The 20000-nt window shown below is 45.6% G+C and overlaps 1 protein-coding gene across 1 annotated transcript in view; it reads right to left on the reverse strand.

The window, feature by feature from the left end:
• Window positions 1–20000, reverse strand: part of fndc3ba (fibronectin type III domain containing 3Ba) — a 173067-nt gene that overhangs the window by 37433 nt on the left and 115634 nt on the right. The window contains exons 7-12 of the mRNA XM_063219011.1: window positions 7896–7954; window positions 4627–4784; window positions 4141–4200; window positions 1800–1938; window positions 919–972; window positions 1–48 (exon numbers count right to left, since the gene is read on the reverse strand). The exon at window positions 1–48 is cut by the window's left edge and continues 77 nt beyond it. Of these exons, the coding sequence (XP_063075081.1) occupies window positions 1–48; window positions 919–972; window positions 1800–1938; window positions 4141–4200; window positions 4627–4784; window positions 7896–7954 (518 nt within the window). The remainder of the gene's footprint in view (window positions 49–918; window positions 973–1799; window positions 1939–4140; window positions 4201–4626; window positions 4785–7895; window positions 7955–20000) is intronic.

Raw genomic sequence — 20000 nt, forward strand, 5'->3', positions numbered from 1 at the left:
CCGCTGGCCCCCAAAGTAACATTCTCTGAAAACATTGTTCCTCTTGCCCTGTGAAGAATGGGTCATTGTGGACCAAGATGTAAGAACCAGTTCTTATAACAATTACTCCCTATGAAAGGACTCACCCTCTGCTTAGTATTTCACTTGCATCCATTTTACATCAGCTTTATTTTCTGGTGATATATTTAACCTTTAAGAGTAAGGGTTTTTGAACATTCTATAAAAAAGAATGTGTTCTATAATAATGCAAGATTCTACAATTCCGAATTGTATTGTATGACGTCCAGAATTCTACAGCACTTTCACTGCCCGAACATTCCTTAAATGTTTTTAAGCTGTTAAACTTGCATTGCCCTTTTATGTATCAAGACCGCTATAATTATTCATTCATACCACATCTTCAGATTCACAATCGATATGATTTTTTTTCAAAATTCTGTAATCACTGAAACACAGCTTGAACACACAATGCTGTTAAATAGATTAACAAGTGGTTAAGCACTTATGGCCCAATCAGCAGAGAAACCGAACAAGATACAATCATGTCTCATTCAAGCAGTGCAAGCAACTGCTGAGGTCTTTAAAGCTGAGGTGCATTTCAGCTGAATATGATGAATGACACAAGGCAGTCTTGTCCTAGGAGTTGAACTGCCCTGTGTCTATGGCGGTAAAGCACAGTAGCATATTAAGCTGTGTATTAAGACACACAGCTGCGGCTCAGTGGCAAAAGTAGGAAGACTGAAGTGCCCCCTGGAGGCATAGATTAAAGTAGCACCTTTTTTTTCCTCAGGAAAAAACGGTGAAGGAGCAAAGGTGCGATGAAAAGCTTCGCAGAGATTATCAAATAATAGCTATAAGGCTCACAGCTTCAAGCTCAGGTTGGTACACGCAAAGGCAGGGCAGGGGAATAGCACGTACCTCATCCCACTCTAAAAGGTAGTTGGTGATCTTTGACCCATTGTCAACCGGAGGCTGTGAAGGAGGAGGCAGAGAGACAGGGGGAGAGAGAGAGAGAGAGAGAGAGAGAGAGAGAGAGAGAGAGAGAGAGAGAGAGAGAGAGAGAGAGAAAATGAAAACACAAGAGGGGCATGAATACAGAAGAAATCCATTTGGCCACAGAAACAAAGTTTATGACCTCGTGCCACGAATACAGCACTCTCATAATAAATAATTGAGTTATATGTGGAGACCTTTGAGGAAAAGGCCTGTGCAAGCCAGCCAGGTGAATAACAATAAATAAGTCCAACTCTTTTATTGTTTAAACCGCAGTATTGTCCAATCTAAGGTCTAGAACAGTGTTTCCCAACCTTTTTTGTCTCGCGCACCCCCTAAGCCTCTTAGTTGTGCCATGAGTACCCCCTAATTCATGTTCTATATCGCTTTCTCTCTCCTGATGTGACTGCTCCATACATTTGTTATAATAATAACATTTTCCCAAGTACCCCCTGCAGTGTGCTCGCGTACCCCTAGTGGTACACGTACCCCTGGTTGGGAAACAGTGGTCTAGAACCATAAGGCTACCTGACTTGATTTCAGACAATGTATGAACTCTAGTCAGCAAGGTGGCATGCAGTGTTGCCAGATGGAAAAGGCTGAATTATCGCGCCAAAACCTCAAAATTATTGTTTTTTGGGGGCTTTTTATTGTACAAAATTATTGTACAAGACCCAAATAGTTACTTCAAGGCATCTACTACATGAACTAAATGAATGTTTTTTTGATCGTACAAAATGGACAAAATTATGGTACAAATACGCTAATTATGGTACATCTGGCAACACTGGTGGCATGGCCCTTACCTTCCACTGGAGTGTGAGGGAGCTCCTGGCGCGGTGGGAGAGTTTCGGGGGGAAGGGACAGTCGGGCGCACAGCTGTGGGTGGTGAATGTTCCTGTCTCCGAGCACGAGCCTTTCACTGAGTTACACATGGCGTTCACTCTGCAGAGGACAAACACACATGTATACACACACACACACAGACACACACGCACACGCACACACACACACACACACACACACACACACACACACACACACACACACACACACACACACACACACACACACACAGACACAGACACAGACACAGACACACACACAGACACACACACACACACACACACACACACACACACACACACACACACACACACACACACACACACACACACACACACACACACACACACGCACAACACACACGACACACACTCCAATGAGAATGCGATGCTAATAAAACATTGTGGTCACGTTGAGAAAAAGGCTCTGCCTTCCTTCCAGACTGTCACCTAGTGTGACCTCCAGCGCCGTGCGAGAAGACAAGACACCCTGATCATAATCACAAGCTGAGCAGCATCCACCAGCTGCTCCGCAGGATAATAGCTACCTAAAGTGCTCACACAGTCGTGAGGACCCCCGTGCACATGTGTGAGGCCGAACGAGGAGAGACTTCTTGTCCCTTAATGTGCTGTTACAGACACTGGTTTTCAAAGTGGGGGCCGGGGACCCCTGTGCCTGGGTGTGTGTGTGTGTGTGTGTGTGTTGGGGGGGGGGCATGCGGGGGGTTACGTGAGGAGGTGCAAGGAGGGGTATGTTAGCAGGGGAAAAAAAAAAAAATTGAATGAATTGAATAACTAAGTACACCAAAATAAACAAAGAAAATCTGAACAATATTCCCTTTATTTAAGAAATGTATTATTAGAATCCACTCCATCTCTAAACATTTTCCAACACTATTTTCATTATTTTATACATCCCTGTGGGGCACTGACACAGACCTACGTAGACTATGGTTTTGAAAGGGGTGCACAGAAAAAGTCAGGTGGCACGACCCATCCATGTAAGGGGGCCTTGGCTGGAATGTGGGGGGCTTTATCATGGTGAAGTTTGGGAACCCCTGTGCTGATGCGATGAAGAGTGAGAGCATGTGGTGCTGTGAGGGCAGTACATCATATGGCTGGACTGCCTGGTGCTTCACTTTGCTCAGTCATGTTGCTGCTTGGAACATGGTTAGGGGCAGAGGCGGACTTTACATTAGGCAAACCTAGGCAATTGCCTAGGGCCCCGACCACATCTGCACTCCATAGGGGCCCCCAAATGTCACACCAGTGGCGATAAACACGCAAATAAGGAAGCCTGATCTTAATTTGCCACTTCTCTAAAGTATATGTAATCAAAGATATAAACAAGACAAAACACTAAAATAGCACCCTCGCCCCTACCATGCCAATTGGTGACGTGTTTAAAAAATGACTTTTGAGGGCCCCATGTTTATATTTTGCCCAGGGCCCCAGAATGGGTAGATCCGCCCCTTGTTAAGAGCATACGACTGGACTGGACCCCTAACAAAGTAACTGCCTCTCGATACAGTTTGCCTATTTTTAAGATGTAAAATACAAAAACATTTATTTTTTTTTAGAGCTAATGTACCGAGTACGTGTTTTCTGTTTACTAGCCCTTGTATTTGTGCCCCTAGCAGCTTCGACAGAGCAATGAAAAGGATGGTTAAAATCATGAGCCGAGGCAAATAGCGCACGCCTCAACTGAATAATAACATTTAAAGGGACACTGTGTGAGATTTTTAGTTGTTTATTTACAGAATTCATGCTGCCCATTCACTAATGTTACCTTTTTCATGAATACTTACCACCAGCATCAAATTCTAAGTATTCATTATGACTGGAAAAATTGCACTTTTCATACATGAAAAGGGGGATCTTCTCCATGGTCCGCCATTTTGAATTTCCAAAAATAGCCATTTTTAGCTGCAAAAATGACTGTACTTGGACCATACTAGAAAATATTTGTTTATTACTTAGTAAATGTTCAGGTAAAGATCAAATTTGGCAATAGGCAGCCCAGTTTCAATGAGCAGCATAGTTGCAGTACCTTTTTTTGTCCATTTCCTGCACAGTGTACCTTTAAGAATGCAATCCCAGTACTGTATAGGACTCACAATACATACAAAACAAACATCATGCTGGCTGGCAACCAGAATGCAATAGAATGAATAAATGAATTCATAAATTAAGGACACCACAGTGAGCCCAACAGAGAGGGCCCAACAGAATACCCTCTATTCCATTAAATCATTGCTGAGTAGCATCAAGGTTAGCGGGGGGAGAGTGTGTGTGCACATACCTTACGTGGTAGTCTGTTGCCGGTCGTAGTTCTTTCAAATTGCACTCCAGCTCTTCTCCACTGCATCAATGTAAAAAAAAAACCCACAATAAATGGTGAAGGACAAAATAATAAACAAAGACCTCAGCCCTGGAAAACACTGTATGCTAGCACTAAACTCAACCGGATGCATTGGCCATGGACATTGTGACATTGCAATAAAATAAACCTACAGACCTCAGAAAATGGAGTGCTGAAAGCACAAGCTAAATAAATAAATTTACTCCCTTGCCACAATTCCATGCAAACATGAGTACAACCCCTCTACGCACGCAAGCACGCACGCACGCACGCAAGCACGCACGCAGGCACACACACACACACGCACGCACGCACGCACGCACACACACACACACACACACGCACGCACGCACGCACCCACGCACACACACACAGACACACACACACACGCACGCACAGACACACAAATATGTGCTCTTTTCTCACCTGTAGATAAGGCGGTACTTGCCGTCCCGGCCCTTGTCTGACAACGTGACTTCGTACATGCAGGTGTGTGGGTGGCCATTGCTGGGTCTGTCCTTATTTAGCAGGCCTGCAGGTGGGGTCCATGTCAGTCGAGCAGCCCTGGCCTGGATGTTAGAGATCTGTGGTATGCCAGCATACAGAGGCAGGATTTTTATCTTCACAGACATAAATGAAACACCTGGGGTGAGTTTCTCAAAAGAGAAGTTGTTAGCCTGTTAGCAACTTCGGTAGTTGCCAATGGGAAAATGCATTGAAAACAACAAAGTAGCTAATGTAGTAAGCAACTTTGGTTTTGAGAAATTCACCCCTGACTTGTGGTTTATTATGTACATTTAAAATGTAACTTTGATATGTACGTAGCTTTTGCCATGCTTACATGCAGCAACATTATCCCAAAATCAACCATGGTTTAAATATGAAAAACTTGGTTCCTGACCAAAAACGGATCATGGTTATTCATGGTTTTCAGGTTTTTTTCAGCATGGTTTCTGACTATGGCTTAACCATGGTCGATTTTCGTAAGGGAAGTCTGGCTCACTTGAGAAACAAAGTACACCAGTACATGCATCCTGTGCTGGAAAGTCATTTATTCGTGTCAAAATCGAACCACAAATGTTTTTCCAACTTGTGTTCTTCCAAACCAAATCTTTGAAAGAAAGGAACCTTTCATGTTGTGGAGCTGTGTGTCCATGGTCTGCTCAGTAAATAATGAGATGCTCCTTATGGTTTTCTCATCACCTCCCTGTTTGCCAAGCCAACATGATCTCCAAAAATTCTGTGCTCCTGGACACGAATGTTAAGGACACAAAATCCGTGTCCAGGAGCACGGATTTTGCCAAAATTCCGTGCTCCTGGACACGGAATTGTTTTCCGTGCTCCTGGACACGGAATTGTTTGAAGTGCTTTCTATAGGCTATTTCCACAGTCTTGTGTTTTCTCAGGATTTTTCTAATTTCAAATATTTTGTCTAAAAAAACATTTCTTACTGACAGGTTAGGGTTAGGGATTGTTTTGGTCTGGGCACAGCTAGTTTTCTTTCATTCATTATATGAGTTTGATAGCCTAGCAACCAACTGGAAAAGGTATTTCTCAAAAATATGTCTTTAATGACAGGTTAAGGTTAGGGAATGTTTTGGTCAGGGCACAACTTAAATTGCTATATCATTATTTTGTTTAGGATTAGCATTTGGTATGTACTTTCTAATGATAGAGTTAACACAGTGCTGTGGTAATAGCCTATTGAAAGCAATTCCGTGAGCCCATCACGGAAAACAATTCCGTGTCCAGGAGCACGGAAAACAATTTCGTGTCCAGGAGCACGGAATTTTGGCAAAATCCGTGCTCCTGGACACAGATTTCGTGTCCTTAACATCCGTGTCCAGGAGCACGGAATTTTTGGAGATCAGGCTGGCCAAGCATATCTGAACCTGACAGACACTGCCCAACGATAAGCTGTCCGACTTTGTGTCAAAGGCACAAGCACAACATTATAACTTCTGTGGGGAAATAAATCAGGTGTCTTGGATAACCGGTGCGGGTGGAGTAAGATGAGCCTCAATTTTGTTTTCCAAGGACAGACACAATGACCGTGTAACTCAATGAATTGAATCTAGGTTCAGATCGCATTACAGTAATGTGGCCTACCCTGTGCAAAATAGCTTTATCCTCAGCAGAGGAATCTAAGTCATGGTAATGAAATCTGCTACATAACCAGGGCATCTAAATCAAACAGAATGTGGTTTCATGTCAAAGGGAATAAAACATGGTAAAGTCCGAAAAAAGACATAGGTATTTCTGATGGTGCATGGAAATTCACAGCAAGCACAGAAAGGACTTCACATTTTGCTGCGACCTCGCATGAAAAGGCTGCACTATGTAAAAAAATAAGCCAATATTTGGCTGAAAATTATTTGACAGCCAATCACCGCTCAAGCCAGTGGAAGCAGCTAAAAGGGCATTTTAATTAACAGGGGAATGCAGCCCTCAAAACCCTTGTGGCAATCAGGAGCAAACAGGCAATCCTCCGCTGTGAAGTTACAAACATAACACAGTCCTAAGTCATTATAGAGCAGAGAGAGAGAGAGAGAGAGAGACAGAGAGACAGAGAGAAAGAGAGAGAGCGAGAGAGAGAGAGAGAGAGAGAGAGAGAGAGAGAGAGAGAGAGAGAGAGAGAGAGAGAGAGAGAGAGAGAGAGAGAGAGAGAGAGATGTAAGGTATGGCAAATTGGAGGCTTCTTTTCATGAGCTTCAATGCTATTCCAGAAAACATAATTGTGTTTTCACATTCTTTTATCCCAGCTAGTCTGTCGTCACACCAACCAAGTATTCAGGTATTCCTTTTCACTGCATGTACTAAGAAACACAAATACTCACAAATATATGACCACCACGTACGAAACATCACCACTGCTTTGGTTAGACAAACATTATAATAAAATCACATTATGATGTTGCTATAAATCAAATATCAAGCAGCAATACTGCCACTGTGTGGATGTTATGAGTATGTCTGAGGATCTGGCTACCACGCCAAACCATACCATTACATACTACTTTGTTTATGATCTAATGTTAATTGGTAAATGGCTAATGGTTATGTGAATATCACATTTAGTAAGGAAAAAAATAATGCATGAATGATGCATTGGGTTCGCATTTGCTCATTTTTTGCTGATCGCTGTGTGTGTGTGTGTGTGTGTGTGTGTGTGTGTGTGTGTGTGTGTGTGTGTGTGTGTGTGTGTGTGTGTGTGTGTGTGTGTGTGTGTGTGTGTGTGTGTGTGTGTGTGTGTTTGTGTGTGTATGTTTGTGCGTGTGTGTGCACGCGCGTGCATGTGTGCGCATGTGTGCAATGCATGCATGTGTATGGGGCGCAAGCGTGTGTATGCAGGACGTGGTCAGACTTGATGCCATCTGGGTGTGTGTGCAGAGGCGGACTTTACATTAGGGAAACCTAGGCAATTGCTTAGGGCCCCAACCAAATCTGCCTTCTATAGGCATTTTACATCAGTCATGGAGAAAACACAAAGAAGTAGGTTTGACCTTAATGCGTCACTTATGTAAAGTAATCGAAGATATACATGAGACAAAACACTAAAATAGCACCAAAACACGGCATTTTATGTCTATATAATGACTTTTGAGGGCCCCATGTTTACATTTCGCCTAGGGCCCCAAAACGTCTAGATCCGCCCCTGTGTGTGTGTGTACATTGTCCATGACACGGTCACTTACCTGCGGTTTCTCCATTCCCGAAAGCATGCCTTGAACCTGCTTTGTTTCTGAGTCAGGATCTGTGAAGAAGCAGAGGAGGAGGCGAGAAAAAAAGGGGTTGTCATTCCCTCAGAACACCAACAGATGGAAGGCTTGGACACAAAATCCTGGGGTGCGTTTCTGGAAAGCGTAGTTGCTAGCTATGTTAGCTACTTTGTTGGTTGCAATGCAATTTCCCATTGGCAACTACCGAAGTTGCTAACTGCTAACAACTGCGCTTTCCAGAAATGCACCCCTGTCATCATCGGAAACAGCACTGCATGTAAATGAAGCAGCTAATGTGTTTAATGTTCAGTGGTGTGCACAGGCCGAGAGATCTTCCTCTACGTGCATTAACCCTTAGATGTCCAAGAGGAAGCAAGCTACATCTTTTATGAGTATAAATCCCTGCATACACCTCCCTATTTGATGTAAAGAAAATAGCCAACTGAAAATATCCTACACCTGTGCAATGACAAATGTTAGTGTAAACCAAACTAAATGAGTCACAGGTAAGATGCCATCAAATTCATCCTGGCCTATACGGCAATGCACAGAAATAAACAAAACATTCAAAAATTACATTCGGCAAATGAATCCCATGCAACCAGAAAACAACTGCAGAAACGGAATAATTATCATCAAATCCATTTACAACACACATTTTTTCATAATCATTGACCTGAAAAATATCGGAAACACCCTGAACCCAATCTTAGGATAGACTAGGTGTTATCGGAAACCATGGCACGCACGCATGCCATCTCGGATTCCATTTTCCTTCATATTTTTATTATCACCATGTTGTTGACAAAGATCATGTCCTCATGGAGCTCGGCCAGGGGTGCCTCTCCTGGCCAGCTCTTGTAAACATCTCATTGTCCATCAGGAACGCAGACAAAGACACAAACACAAACGCAGGAACGCACACACGCATACACACAGGAACGCACAGACACACACGCATACACACACGTGCAAACACATACTACACAGACACACACACAGACAAACGTCTCTCTCTCTCTCTCTCTCTCTCTCTCTCTCTCTCTCTCTGCTGTGCATCATAATCTCTTTGAGCGGGGCCTGTGGAAAGGGGCAGTAAATTACCTAATGTTGTGCAGCAGCAGATTAGGCAGGCTCAACCAGTCAGACGGTCACTGCACGGGCAGTCGGCCGCATCTCGCCAGCCAGCGGACAACACTTAAATCATTATTACACACTAGGCCGGGGGACCTCTCTCTCTACACTTCAGGACAATTTAGCTCTGTAACTGCCCATCTCTTCCTGTCCATATTTATTACAGATATAAAGGGAGGGGGAGAGAAATGGAGATATAGTGCACAGTGTGTCTGTGTGTGTGTGTGTGCGTGCGTGTGTGTGAGAGAGAGAGCGAGAGAGCGAGAGAGAGAGAGAGAGAGAAATAAAGAAAGAAAGAAAGAAAGAAAGAAAGAAAGAAAGAAAGAAAGAAAGAAAGAAAGAAAGCGAGTAAGTGTGTCTATATGAGATAGTGAGAGCAAGTGAGAGTACTGTATGGCAGCAGGAAGGGGGCAGGAGAGAGCAATTTAACAAAGTCCTTCATCAGGTCGCCACTACCCCACTCCCACACAGGTGCAATGGACCGTGTGTGCATCTTGTGGATGATTTAGGATTTTTCCTAACCGTTCCTGATCTCCAGTCCCTCCCCTTCATCTCATCCCAGAGGATCCTCCCTCCTCTTTGCACCAGGGGTGCATTCTCCATCAGCTCCCAACCTTTTCCTCCCTCTCTCTTTCCCTCCGCTTACACTTTCTCTCTGTGCCTCTTTCTTGCTGTACCTCTCGTCTCTCTCCACATGCACAGACAACATAACAGACATAACGGCCTTTGTAACAATAAAACAACCACGTTCCTAAATCAGGTTAGGAGCTTTCAAAGCCACTGTACCTGATTTAGTCCACCCCATTCCCATGTATAAAGTAGTCATTCATTTCAAGAGATTTGTGCATGACGCAGGTCAGGGCTATGCCAATGTGGAGCTACAGTAGATGGATAATCGATTGTAGGCCTTTCGTCTGGCAATGCTTGTCAGTATGCTATATATCAGTGGTTCTTAACCTTTTTTCTTGAAGCACCCCCTAACCTGTGCCCAAGACAAGTCGCGCACCCCCAACACAAACTTCTACATGTGTATACGCACACAAAAAAGTATTTACGTGATTAATTACAATGATTCTTGCTTTAGACATTAATACTTTAATGACTTTACATGGGGACCAAAACATGTTTTAGTGTTGTCTTGATTTGGCCTAATTATAATGTTTGGAAGCAGAATTTTGGTCACAACCTCTACATAAAAACAATTCTGTGCACCCCCTGAAATCTCTGACGCACCCCCAGGGGGTGCCCGCACCCCAGGTTAAGAACCACTGCTATATATCCTCATGCGAGTAACGGCGGTGCATCTGTAGTACACTGCGGGAAGCACTCCAGATGCAGACACAAGGACATTTAGGCTTCCCCTTTCAAATGTGTCCTATTTTTTTTTTTTTTTTGTGGGGGGGCTTTTTGGGCCATTATTATGACAGGTCAGTGTGAGAGGAGACGGGAAATGAGCAGAAGAGATATATGGGGTAGGGCTGGGAAATGACCCCGTCTGGACTCGAACCGGGGTCCCCGTGGGCATGCAAGCCCAAATGTGGGGGGCTTAGCGTGCTGCGCCACAGCGCCCCCCAAATGTGTCCTATTTTAAAACACATGAGACCACTTCCCATGTCTCTTTCTCTCCTTCCGTCATTCTTTCTGTCTGTTTTTGGGATATTTAATGTGTGCTTCTAAAAATTTAAAAAGACACATTTGTTTGAATGTGCATGCATGTGTGTGTACAGTACATGTACTTAAGGATGTGTGCGGTATGTGGTGGATGAGTGACAGCATACTGTACAGTACGTTGTGTGTGTGTGTGTGTGTGTGTGTGTGTGTGTGTGTGTGTGTGTGTGTGTGTGTGTGTGTGTGTGTGTGTGTGTGTGTGTGTGTGTGTGCGTGCGTGCGTGCGTGCGTGTGTGTGTGTGTGTGAGAGAGAGAGATAGAGATAGAGAGAGAGTCTGTGTGTGTATGTGTGTGCGTGCGTGCGTGCATGTGTGCTACACCTATCCTACTTTGTGAGGCCACTGTTATTGTATCTGTGCATGTCTGTGTCTGATGGTGACTGTGTGCTAGTGGGACATGTGTGTGTGTGAGAGAGAGAGAGAGAGAGAGAGAGAGAGAGAGAGAGAGAGAGAGAGAGAGAGAGAGAGAGAGAGAGAGAGAGAGAGAGAGAGAGAGAGAGAGAGAGAGAGAGTGTGTGTGTGTGTGTGTGTGTGTGTGTGTGTGTGTGTGTGTGTGTGTGTGTGTGTGTGTGTGTGTGTGTGTGTGTGTGCGTGTGTGTGTGTACTACACCTATCCTGCTTTGTGAGGCCACTGCTATTGTATCTGTGCATGTCTGTGTCTGATGGTGACTGTGTGCTTGTGGTACATGTGAGAGTGCTTGTGCTATCTAACAGAGATATATGCTGCTCACTGCCGTTCCCCACACTACTCTCCCATGGCCCTGAAGCCTCACGGTAGGGACACATACACGCAAATTTGCGAACTTTGCCATTCATTCCTATGAGAGAGGCGAAGGCAAGCGATGGCAAGCAAAAGCAAGCGAACAGGAGCGAAGCGAAATTATTAAAGAAAGTTTAATGTTATGCAAATGAGGAGCGAATTCGCCTGCCGCGGCCCAATCAAATCAACAACATAACTGTTCCATTCCATTTGATTCGCCGCAACGACCTGGTGATGGTTGGATTTCGCCTCTCTTTGCTTCGCTTGCTTCGCCTCCTATGTGTCCCTACCGTCAGCAGTTAGTTAATAAGCTCCCTTTAAATCTGGGCATAGCAGCAGGTGTGCGGGCCTCCCTGTCTTTTCCTCCATTCCTCCCTCACTCTCTTCATTCATACTGTACCTCCCTCCTTTCCTTTTCCCTCCATCCCTCCCATCTTCCACCCTCCCTTCTGCTTCCGTCCCTCACTCTCTCCCTCTCTCCCTACCTCCGTAACCTCTCCCTCCCTACTGCCTTCTCTCCTCCTTTCCTTCCTTTACCTCTCTCCCTTTCTCCCTCCCTCCCCCCTCCCTCCCTCCCTCCTCCAGGCTCTATCCTCAGCGGGTCACTGGATCACTCCATCTTCCCCCCCCCCTCTCCTTCCCTCCCTCCTCTGTCTCCGCCGACCCCCTTCCTGCTTGAGAGTCAGTCAGCAGACAGACACCCGTACAGCAGGTACAGTATGGCCGAGACGAGATGAGAGAGTGCTCTTCTCTTGGCCAGACACTCTCATTCATCTCCCCCTCTTTATCACCGCCGGCCCTGGGACCACAAACCAAACCAGGCCTGCCCTGCCTGCCGGAGCTCTGGCTGGACACCCCAGGGGCCGCCTGCTGCTGCTGGGGAGGCACAGGTGCACGTGCAGAGGAAGATACGTAGGAAGCAGGGGCGAGGAGGGTGAAGGGAGATGCGGCTCAGAGCCATCGAGGAACGACAGTAAAAGAGAGAGTGAAAAAAACCCGAAACGAAACGAAAAAAGATGAAACTCTGTAAAAGGAGGAGGAAGGGAAGAGAAGCGAAAAGGCCTGTGGAAGGGATTCGTACAAGTCCGAAGGGCATCTCGGCAGATGGTTAAGAGGAGGACAGGAAATAAGGGAGAGAGGAGGAGAGGAGAAGAGGATATCCCCTCGCTCCCTTTCCATAATGATCCAAGAGGAGATTTCCCTTCTTCTTCTTTCCCCTGGGGAGGAGGACATGTATCTGTTCTGAGCTTTAGGGGATATAGCCAGATGGCCCCTTGATGAAAAGTGCAGATGCACGGGGTGGACAGCAGTAGTACAGTAGCCGGGGCAGTGCGTGCCGAAGGGAAAAGGTGTGGCCGTGCATGCGTGTGTGCGTGTGTGTGTTTGTCTGCGTGTGTCTGTCTCTAGTGATGTGGTGTGGTAGTTTAAGATTTCTAGATGTTTAGCAAAATGTAATACTGTTATCTCTAGCCCAAAAGAGAGCTATTCTCAAGCTCATGGCAACGCATTTTGTATCCGTGTTTACTGTGTCTGTGAAATCGCTACACATTCCACACGACATCCAAACGTGCATGTGTGTACAGACACACACCCTCTCTCTCTCTCACACACACACACACACACACACACACACACACACACACACACACACACACACACACACACACACACACACACACACACACACACACACACACACACACACACACACACACACACACACACACACACACACACACAAATGCGAACCCAATGCATCATTCATGCATTATTTTATTCCTTACTAAATGTGATATTCACATAACCATTAGCCATTTACCAATTAACATTAGATCATAAACAAAGTAGTATGTAATGGTATGGTTTGGCGTGGTAGCCAGATCCTCAGACATACTCATAACATCCACACAGTGGCAGTATTGCTGCTTGATATTTGATTTATAGCAACATCATAATGTGATTTTATTATAATGTTTGTCTAACCAAAGCACACACACACACACACACACACACACACACACACACACACACACACACACACACACACACACACACACACACACACACACACACACACACACACACACACACACACACACACACACACACACACACACACACACACATGGAGTACATACACGCATTCACTCTCAAACTCTGTCTCGCTCTGCCTTTTTAGTCCTCATCTAGAAGAAGGGAGAGCTCTGGGTCTGTGTTGAATTAATATGGGAACTTAGACAGAGAATGGGGTAAATGGGAGGGGAATTAAAGATAAAGTAAGGCCTCATGGCAGGGAGGGAAGGAGGAAGCAAGCAAGAGGCAGATTTTATATTACATTATATTACATAGCATTTGGCAGACGCCTTTGACCAAAGCGACTTACAAGGAAGACATTTTAGCAGGAACAGGTTAAGACATATAGGCGCAGTGTACAGTTGCAACACTGACAACATTGACCAACACAAGGAAAAAGAAGAAGTGGCAAAAAATTAAGATGATTTACAAGTGACAAAAAGTAGATGATAAACAAGGACAGATGAGGAGGAGAGGGTGAGAAACAGAGAAAAAAAATGGACACGCAGGATTATTTGAGGGTTTAAATCCCCGTAGGCAGTTTTCGAGGTGTCTGTCTATGTGCCCGACTGAAAATCTACACTGTCATTATGATTTTTTCATCCCTCACATGTTGAATGGTTTTCCTCCAAGAGTGCCAGCAGACCATACAAACATGGTCATTATCAAATATGTAAAATAACACTTTCTTATGGGGAGTTTGTTTTGGAATATTCCTGCCAGGAAAACAGAATCTTCCAAGTATGGTCTTAGGATGATAGAAAATGTTGGGATAGTCATTGTTTTGCTTTTCAATGACTCATTTAAGCATTGTCTAACTCGTGAAGGTGATTAATTAGCTTTAAAATGTTGCCTAGTTCCTTTTTAATGCTTCCTTTCTGTCCATGTGTGTTCATTAATATTCTCTCTCTCTCTCTCTCTCTCTCTCTCTCTCTCTCTCTCTCTCTCTCTGTGCGTGTGCACGCGTGCGTGTGTGTGTGTGCGTGTGTGTGTGTGTGTGTGTGTGTGTGTGTGTGTGTGTGTGTGTGTGTGTGTGTGTGTGTGTGTGTGTGTGTGTGTGTGGTGCGTGTATGTGTGGGTTTGTGAGAGAGAGAGCATTTTGAGGGGGGAATCTTGTGATGATGTGTGATGTGTGTCATGTAGAACAGCTGTAGTTTCAATTTCTATTTATATGCCCATTACAAAACAAGGCACACTTCATCCAATTGAATGTGGTCATGTGTGTGTGTTTGTATATGTGTAACCATATTTGCAATGGTCCAAAAATCTATCCTCTGTACAAAACATGTGGGGAGAAAAGTAGGTCGTTGTTATCACCGCATGTGCCTTCATGCAGACATAAACATTCATTCACTGTCTGAACTGTACAGACGCCTGGTTTGTTTGTCTTGACATGAAAGTCTGTTTCAACCCTAAGCAATCATGAAGGAGGAAAAAGAGGCTTTTACATGTCTCAATACTCAAATTCAGCAACTCACGTAATCCTGCTCACATTTGCGCACATAGTTATGCACACATGCCTGCACGCACACTCTCAATCGCACAAACACACACACACGCACACACTCACAATGTCAACATACATATCCACCAACACACAGTAGAAGAGCAGCAGTCATTAGAAGCAGACCCATTTCAAATGCTGCCACCTTGTGGAAGCATTTCAGTGCTTCTCGCCAAAAGGGTTTTATGGATATGGAATAAAGAGATGGAAAATCTATTAACTGGAACTATAGTTCCAGGGAAATACAGTATATGTGCATTTACAGAAGCTCTTTGTCGGACCGTGCACAGGCCAGTCACATATAAACAGTGGTTTGACTGATCAAAACAAAAGAGGTCGTCTACAATACCAGGGTCGCCATTGTGAAATTCCACTGCATGCATGCACGCTTCGGTTAGTAACCGCCAGGATAACACGACACAAATGAAATCCTGAGGATAAACATGGCTTTACCCAGATCCTTATCACTTCCCCCATCTCACCACATCGGGTGCATCTGCATGATGAAGCAACAGGGCATTCATTACATTCGTGACAGCTAACAAATTGCAAATTGGCCTATGTAATAAATTCAGCACTTGTCGCTGTGTGAGATACATAAGCGCAGTGATTTATTCATGTGCAGGCAGAGAGAGAGAATCAGCTGTGGAGTTTGGGAACGTGAAGGAGGACAGAGAGCGGATATAAAAACTAGAGATGTACAGGATCCAAGATCCGGTTCCGGATCCGGCAGGATAATAGGGTTTTTCAGACTATCCGGATCCGGCAGGATCTTAAGCAGTGGATCCGGTATCCGGCAGTTACCTAAAAATCAGGATCTGGGGCATCTCTACTTTTTACGTAGCCTAGGCTTTTCAGTCAGTCTTTCACAACCCCAATCGCTGCATGGAGTGAAAGCCCTTTGGAAGCGGCCGTTGAAAGGCAGTGTGGCAGTAAGCCAATGAGTCTTAAAAATAGTTTGCGCCAAAGTAATAAAAAGGGCCCACGTGTGCGAGTTGTCTATGTGTTTCAACCCTTTCGTAGGATCCGGTATCCTGTTCCGGATCCGGCAGGATCTTAAGCAGTGGATCCGGTATGAGGCAGGATCCTAAAAATCAGGATCCGGTGCATCTCTAATAAAAACAGGAATTTTGGAGAGGGGACTTGCAAAGCGACATGAGTGGCAGTCAAATGAGCAGACTCCCCAGAGTGCCAGAGAAGAAGAAAAGGGGTGTGGAGAAAGCGATAGAGAAGAGGGTGTGTGTGGTGTGGTGTGGAGTTTGGACTGGACAGAAAAAAAGCAGACATTTTCATCTCTATATTGCAGCCATTGCATCTGCGCAACAGCTGGCTACTTTAATCCCTCACTCAAAAAAAAAAATGTGTGTACGCTTCTCCATGAGAACCAAACGGTCACATCTGCTGTTCTCTCTTCTCTCCTTCTATCACACACACACACACACACACACACAGTCACACACACACACACACACACACACACACAGTTACTCTCACCATCACTTTCGGCCCTTGTCCAAGTGAACGAACCAACAGCTTATCAAAGTGCATTTACAAAGAACCACAGAAATAAACGAGCAGTCAACTTGACAGACGAGCCGAAGTTCACTGGCCACACACACACACACACACACACACACACACACAGCGGCCGTCGCTGTGAAAGAGCGATAACGCGACCGGACCATCATTAGACGCAGGGTCAAGAGACGTTTATATGAGGGGACCCTTTAAAAAACAAGCGGAAAACAACACATCCCTTATGTCCAGGGGCCGGGGCCCCTTTGGAATGTTCAAGTGCTCACAGTTGTCGCGTTGCCGTTGACTGTCCGGTCCACCATGGATGCAAAGGCACACCTCTCCACCTGCTCTAGTCAGCAATGGTTCTCAAAGTGTGGCCCGGGGACCACTGGTGGTCCGCGACAGAGCTCAGGTGGTCCGCGAGTGGATTTCTACTTTTCCATCCAAGACGAGCTAGAAGTAGGCTATATTTGTAACACAATTACAAAGTTAAACACATGGAAAGTCTTCTTTTCACCACAATAAGGCAGGCTTGTAATGTAAATAAAAAGTAAGTGATCTGCATTGAAATTAGCCGTGTGAAATTAGCACCCCTCAAATGTCTTGAGTTGACAGGTGGTCCCTGAACACTTTTTGGGGGACAAAGTGGTCCTCGGTCTGAAAAAGTTTGAGAATCACTGCTCTAGTGCTATCTCAGCTGGACCGTACCGCCAGATGTTTAGGGAACATCATGGACTCCTACAGTAGAGCACTGAGCCCCTTTAAAAACATCACCCGGCCGTCATCCTCAAAGGTGTGCTGGAAGAACAGCTGTGCTGAGAGAGTGACTTCAGCCTGCTCTGTCATTTGGAGGCACGGGTCATTTTGTCATTACGATGAGTGTTTGTGAGTGTGTGTGTGTGTGTGTGTGTGTGTGTGTGTGTGTGTGTGTGTGTGTGTGTGTGTGTGTGTGTGTGTGTGTGTGTGTGTGTGTGTGTGTGTGTGTGTGTGTCTGTGTGTGCGCGCGCGTATGCGTGCGTGTGTGTGTGTGTGTGTGTGTGTGTGTGTGTATACGTGTGTATACGTGTGCATACGTGCATGCGTGTGTGTGCGTCTACTGTATGCATGTGTGGCAGAGATCTGTAGGGTGACCACCCCTTTCAACAGAGGCCTCCGCACCACCGCTCATTCCAGAAGTCAGTGCTACAGTACAAACACCCCTGTGTTGTGTTGCGGGGCCACATGTCTTGGCTTGTGACTCTCTTCCAGCAGGGGCTAATGCACACCAGTGGCACACCACTGGCAGTGGTTATCCCCCAAGGGAGAGAAGGGGTGAGAGGGGAGAAGGGAGAGGGGAGAGGAGGGGGGACCCTGGTGAGGAGGACACTGTCCCAAGAGCTGCCAGGACAAACGCCGTAACGCAGTGTTTCTCAAAGTGGGGTGGAAGCCCCCCTAGGGACGCGCGGGGGTATTGGAATTGGTATTGGCGCGTGAAGTCAGAAGGTTTTTCTTTATTAATACTTTTCTGCTTTGCCATTAAAGGGACAGTTTGGTCAATTTCAACATGCAGTTGTATTGCTCACGCTACCCTTGACTTGTCAGTACCTGGTGATGCCACATTTTTCGGCTCAGCCCTTTCCGAGATATGAGCAATTCTAATGGGGGCAGCGTTTGTTTACATTTTTAAAAAATGAAACATAGGCCAACTCCAAATATTTTCCCAAAAGGTACTGCTGTTTGCTAGTTGTCTGCTGATGTTTTATAACCTTTTGGATGTTTTTGGGAATAAATAAAAATGTTTTTTTGAAATGTAAACAAAGAGCTGCCCCCATTACAATGACCAGGATCTCGGAAACGGCTGAAGAAGAAGAAAAAAAAATCTCAGGCACTGACAAGTCCAGGGTAGTGTGAGCCTTACAACTGCATGTTGAAATTGACCAAACTGTCCCTTTAAGTCAACACATTCCCTTTACAATCACAATCTATTCATGAATTTATTCACTGCTATTTAGAGAACATCATAGGCCATATACGTGTATATTAGGGTCTAATAAACTTTACGAAGGCCTATTTATTTGTATTTTCGTAACCATTTTGCTCGAGGGAGGCGCAGACAGACACCCTTCCTCTAAAGGGGGGGAATGGCACGAAAGGTTTGGGAACCGCTGCCGTAACGGACCGCAGAGCTGCAGAGGCCAGCCACCAGGCCGCCAGGAGGCACTCGCTCACCGCCGCCGGGGCCAATTATGTGGGCCCTCGCCCCTGCCAAGGGACACAAGGAAGCCAACGCTTCCTGGAAGAGTACTCGAGAAAAGGGGGAGAGAAACGGAGACAGAGACATACAGTACACAAAGACAGATGGAGAGAGATACAGAGACATTCAGAGAGAGAGAGAGAGAGAGGGAGAGAGAGAGAGAGAAATAGAGAGAGAGAAAAATGAAGTAGAGAGAAAGAGACAGTCATGGAGATGGGGTACAGTAGGGTGAGGTTGAGCGGGAGGCTGGCGAGGGTATCTGGCTCCAAGATGGAGCCCTATAGCGTCTGCAGGGGCACACCACAGGGGCGGCATCACTGTGAACCCGAGTGCACTCCTGGACGTGGCCAGACAGGCCTGCTTCTGCTCATCCAGAGACCATGGCTGTGTCTCAAATGACGCACTTTTGTCAGTGCACTGACAGTCAGTGCACAGTGCACACAGTGCACTGAGGTCTTTAGTGCATAGTGTCGTGGAAAACTTTGAGCACTATGCACTGTGCCCTCGCTGGAAGTGACGGCTGAGCATGGCATTAGCTCGCCAAAATACGAGTTGGCTACTCTTTACAATGCACAGCGCCTGGTGCTTGTATTTCCATGTCCTTCACCCCAAAGGACAACAATCACACATACAATACTTTGGTTGGCATGAAAAGGTTGGTGTCCCATCAACATTACTTACAAAATTAGGAGACTGTTGACCAAACTCTTCTACTGAACTGAATGCCACATTTCCTCCATGTCATTGTCAACATGGCCGCCGTTTAGTGCGTGCCGTGTCCATCATTCAAGCACTGCATTTTTACGCCACTTTCAGTGCACTGGCTCAACTGAAATTTTCAGCGTGAGCACCCTAGGCACTGAAAAAACAGTGCCCGAAGTGCACAAGTGCGGCATTTGAGACACGGCCCCAGTCACCAGCAGAGTTGACATATCAGTCCTGGTCCACCAACAGCACCCATCAATCTGACAGCGAAACAGCACTGACACTTCCAGGGCAATCATGTGACTCAGACAACAGTGCACTGGCAAAGGGGACCCTTTTTGTGTGGAGTTCTTTTATGACATGTGGTTAGCTGACCGGGACAACCCGAGACAATTTCCATGCGCCACCGGCAGCAGGCGTGTACCACATCATCTTTTCCTGCCGTTGTGGAGACATCATTGCAAAGTTCTGCTCTTCTGCGGAAGAA

This window comes from Engraulis encrasicolus, chromosome 16 (assembly GCF_034702125.1).
Source record: "Engraulis encrasicolus isolate BLACKSEA-1 chromosome 16, IST_EnEncr_1.0, whole genome shotgun sequence".
Taxonomy (NCBI): Eukaryota; Metazoa; Chordata; class Actinopteri; order Clupeiformes; family Engraulidae; genus Engraulis; species Engraulis encrasicolus.